General features: G+C 36.1%; 1 protein-coding gene across 1 annotated transcript; it reads left to right on the forward strand.

Moving 5' to 3' along the window:
- Positions 1-2,421: 2,421 nt before the first annotated feature.
- Positions 2,422-3,856, forward strand: LOC107841395. Its single transcript, XM_016685332.1, has 3 exons — positions 2,422-2,679; positions 2,727-3,138; positions 3,390-3,856. The coding sequence occupies exons 1-3, from the start codon at positions 2,422-2,424 to the stop codon at positions 3,854-3,856; spliced, it is 1,137 nt and encodes a 378-aa protein (XP_016540818.1).
- Positions 3,857-4,313: the final 457 nt, after the last annotated feature.

A 4,313-nucleotide genomic window follows, 5' to 3' on the forward strand; every position in this document is an offset into this window, starting at 1 on the left:
TACATTTCACATTTGTATTTATATTTTATAGTTCTCACTTGTATTTGTATGTTATATTTTGCATTTTTATTTGTATTTTATAGTTCGCCTTGTATTTGTATGTTAAAGTTCGCATTTGTATTTGTATTTTATAGTTCACACTTGTATTTATGTTTTGTAGATCGCACAAATGAAAAGAAGGAGAAAATATGAAAAGGATAAAAAAAGAAGCAAAAAAAATACAAAAAAAGAAGAAGAGTAATATAAAATAGAGAAAAAATAGAAAATGAAAAAAAGGAGAAAAAATGAAAAGGAAAAAAAATAAAAAGAAAAAAAATGGAGAAAAAAATAAAAAAGTGAAAAAGAAAAAACAAAAAAGGAAAAGAAAAAAATTGAAAAGGGAAAAAAAGGAGAGTAATAGAAAATAGAGAAAGAGAGAAAATACATGAGAGAGACTATGAATTGTAATTAGGGATAATTAATAGGCAAGAGAGGCTATGAATTGTAATTAATTGAAACTTAGGCTTAATAAGGTAGTTAAAAGTCTATGTTTGCTAAGTTATGTAGTTATCCCATAAAATAATGACCAATCTTTTGTAAACAAGAATCCATCCTTATCGTTGTATCTTCTCTAGTTAACTAGATGGGTGATGGCTCTGCGCGCACGGGCCCAATATTTATTTTATGGTACCTATTATAAGAGCTACAAACAGACAATAATTAGTAAAAATTGCTTATATGTGGAGATGTACATTATTTAACATTACGTAGACGACTACACTGCCTGTGTATGTATATGCGTGTTATTTAGATATTGACATTTTTTTAGGAAGTTGGTATCGACAAAGAGGTGCTGAAATTTTGTGATGCTGTTATTGACAAAATACCTGCGATTGTTGGGGCAAGTTTTTAGTTTATGAATATGGAATGTAGTAAGAACGGAATATGGTTAGCTATGTTACATACCTTGTTAAAGAGTTTGGCGCCATACATCTCAACATTTTAATTTATGACCAAGAGCAAATAAGGAGAGCCAGCATTGAGGCATTTTTAGGAGTCTGAAAACAGTGTATAGGCTCCGTGGCTAGTCTATGTGTACTAGCAACGCTTGATCCTATCATTCACGACATCCTATAATAACAGTCTTCAAGGATTAGAATTTTAACCTATAAGCTTTCTGTTGTTTTTTAACTCATTTTATCCCACATTGGAATATTATCATTTGGATAGGGGGTTTAGAGTTATAAAAGAACTCTCCCTCTTCCCATTTAAGATATCCCAAATTGTTCTTTTCTCCCATAATTAATAGAAAAGGTTGTCTGAGCGGTGTTCAGAGATTAAGCCTTTTTGGTTAAACTCCGTTATCAAATTTTTCTGGTTTCTTTATTTTAGTAGTCAATATTATTTGTTGGGTATTTTTGTTGGTGTTCTGTCTGGTTCAATTGTTCTGAACCAGTTCATTTCACTAAGTTATTCTGTTGTAGTAGGAAAATTACTCGAGTTTCCCAACAAGTGGTATTAAAGCCAAGGTTTTGTCTGAGTATGCTCTGTGGTTGCAGCTTTGTCTGATCTTCCACAACAGAAAAGAATTCCTTTGGTCCTTTTGAACCCAAGGTTTGTCCTAGGCTAAGGTTCTGTCTGAGCTCTGTGGTTGGAGTTCTGTCTGATCTTCCACATCACAAAAGAATTACTTTGGCTTGTTTGCAGTTGTTGTAATATTGAATATTCAAAAAAGAATTAATTTGGCTTGTTTACAGTTTTTGTAATATTGAATATTTTTATTGATTCTGTAATGGCAAATAAAGATCAAGAAATGAAGGATCCTATTTCAAATATTACGCCGGGGGCATCGGGCTCCTCGTCATCATGGTCGAGGTTCCCGCTATCCAGTCTGAAGTTGGCGGTGGAAATATTTGATGGTACTGGCCATTTCAGCATGTGGCAAGGAGAGGTTTTGGACTTTCTTTTTCAGCAGGGTCTTGATATTGCTATTAAGGAAAAAAGACCAAAAGAGGTAGAAGATAGAGATTGGAGCATCATTAATCGGTTGGCGTGTGGAACAATTCAATCGTTCCTGTCCAGAGAGTAGAAGTATGCTTTCAACAATGATACTTTTGCGCACAAATTATGGATGCGTTGGAGGACAAGTTTCTGAAAAAGAGTGGTCAGAATAAGCTCCTTATAAAGAAAAGGTTGTTTCGATTTGAATATCAACTAGGTACTACTATGAATGAACACATCACTATGTTTAATCAATTAGTAGCAGACCTGTTGAATTTAGATGTGAAATTTGAGGATGAGGATCTGGCTTTGATGTTGTTATCATCTCTCCTTGATGAATTTGAATATTTAGAGACTACGTTACTTCACATAAAGGAGAATGTGTCGTTAGATGCTATTTGTTCTGCTTTATATAGTCATGAATTAAGAAAGTAGGATAAGATGAAAACCAAATCAACAACATACGAAGAAGCATTGGTGGAAAGGGGTTTTCAACAAAGCCAGACTAAGGGGAGAAGAGGAAGGTCCAAATCAAAGGGCCGAGCCATTTCCAAAGATGAGTGTTCTTTCTGCCATAAGAAAGGGCACTGGAAGAAAGAATTTCCGAAGTTGAAAGAGAAAGGAAAGAGTCTGCAAGATGTAAATGTAGCAGAATGCAAAAGTAATACGGAACAGATGAGTGGATATTGGATTCAGGATGTACTTATCATATGTGTCCCCTTCAGGAATGGTTTTTTGAATTTCAGGAACTTAATGGTGGGGTTGTTTACTTAGGTAATAATAATCCATATAAAACAACCGGGATATGTTTGATCAAGTTGCGGAATCATGATGGATCCACCAGAATTTTTAGGGATGTGCAGTACGTTCCAAAGTTAAAAAGGAATCTCATCTCATTGGGGGCTCTTGAATCTAAGGGCCTAGTTGTGATGATAAGAGATGGAGTTCTTAAAGCAACTTCAGGAGAACTGGTGATGTTGAAAGGCATGAGGAAGAACAATTTGTACTACTACCAAGGTAGTACAGTGTTGGGGACAGTAGCAGCAGCAGCTTCTAGCACCAAGAAAGATGTTGAGGTAACGAAACTGTGGCATATGTGGTTGGGATATGCTGGTGAAAAGTCCTTGAAAATTCTTTCCAAGAAAGGATTGTTGAAAGGTACAAAGACTTGCAAACTTGAATTTTGTGATCATTGTGTTTTGGGAAAGCAACGAAGAGTGACGTTTAGCACTGCAATTCATAATACCAAGGGTATTTTGGATTATGTGCACTAAGATATATGGGAACCTGCAAAAACTTTATCCATCGGAGGTAAGCATTATTTTGTCACTTTTGTTGATGATTTTTTTAGGAGAGTTTGGGTATTTACTATGAAGAACAAGGATGAGGTGCTTGGAATTTTCCTTAAGTGGAAGCTCGAGTTGAAAACCAAAAAGGGAGAAAGATCAAGGTTCTCCAAACAGAGAATGGAGGAGAATATAAGAGTGATCCATTCCTGGATGTATGCCAAGACTGTGGCATAGTTTGTCACTTCACTGTTAGAAAAATACCACAACAGAATGGGGTGTCAGAGCGTATGAACAAGTCACTTGTGGAGAAAGTTCGTTGTATGTTGTCTAATGCTGGGTTAGGCAGAAAATTTTGGGCTGAGGCTGTGACGTATGCTCAACATCTCATCAATCATTTGCCATCATCTGCTATAGGTAGCAAAACTCCATTAGAGGTATGGTCTGGAAAAACTGCAACTGATTATGATACTTTGCATGTTTTTGATTCTATTGCATATTATCATGTAATTGAATCAAAGTTGGATCCACGAGCAAAAAAGACTCTTTTCATGGGCTTCAATGTTGTAGAGAAAGGATACCGTTTGTAGTGTCATGAGGCAAAGAAGACGATTATCAGTAGGGATGTTACCTTTGATGAATCTGCCATGTTGAATAAGGTAAATCCAGAGAAAGCGAATAGTACTATGAATTAGGTGGAGTGTAATCCAAAGAAGGTAGAGTTTGAGCAAACACTGGTGACCCCAGCACGAAGCACCACCACTGGCTATACTATGGCAAAAGAAGAGTCATATGAGAATGATGTTCTGACCCAAGAACGTCTGTAGCAATTAGAACTAATTGCAGTTAGAAGACTGAGATGAGAAATTTAGAAGCCTGCTCATTTCACTGACATGGTAGCTTATGCACTTCCAGTTACTGATGAAGATGTTCCATCCACCTACCCGGAGGATATTCGAAGCAATGAAAGCGAGAGTTCGGCAGGTGCAATAGAAGAGAAAATGCAATCTCTTAAGAAGAACAAGGCATGGAAGCTGACACAACTAC

Source organism: Capsicum annuum, unplaced genomic scaffold (genome assembly GCF_002878395.1).
Source record: "Capsicum annuum cultivar UCD-10X-F1 unplaced genomic scaffold, UCD10Xv1.1 ctg3751, whole genome shotgun sequence".
NCBI classification, from domain to species: Eukaryota; Viridiplantae; Streptophyta; class Magnoliopsida; order Solanales; family Solanaceae; genus Capsicum; species Capsicum annuum.

Excerpts from the sequence above, each read along its gene's own strand:
- LOC107841395 (XM_016685332.1), top strand. The coding sequence starts at position 2,422 with ATGAAAACCAAATCAACAACATACGAAGAAGCATTGGTGGAAAGGGGT. Across the intron at positions 2,680-2,726 it reads GTGGATATTGGATTCAGGAT|GAACTTAATGGTGGGGTTGT; the intron begins GTACTTATCATA and ends TTTGAATTTCAG. Across the intron at positions 3,139-3,389 it reads CAAGAAAGGATTGTTGAAAG|TGGAAGCTCGAGTTGAAAAC; the intron begins GTACAAAGACTT and ends ATTTTCCTTAAG.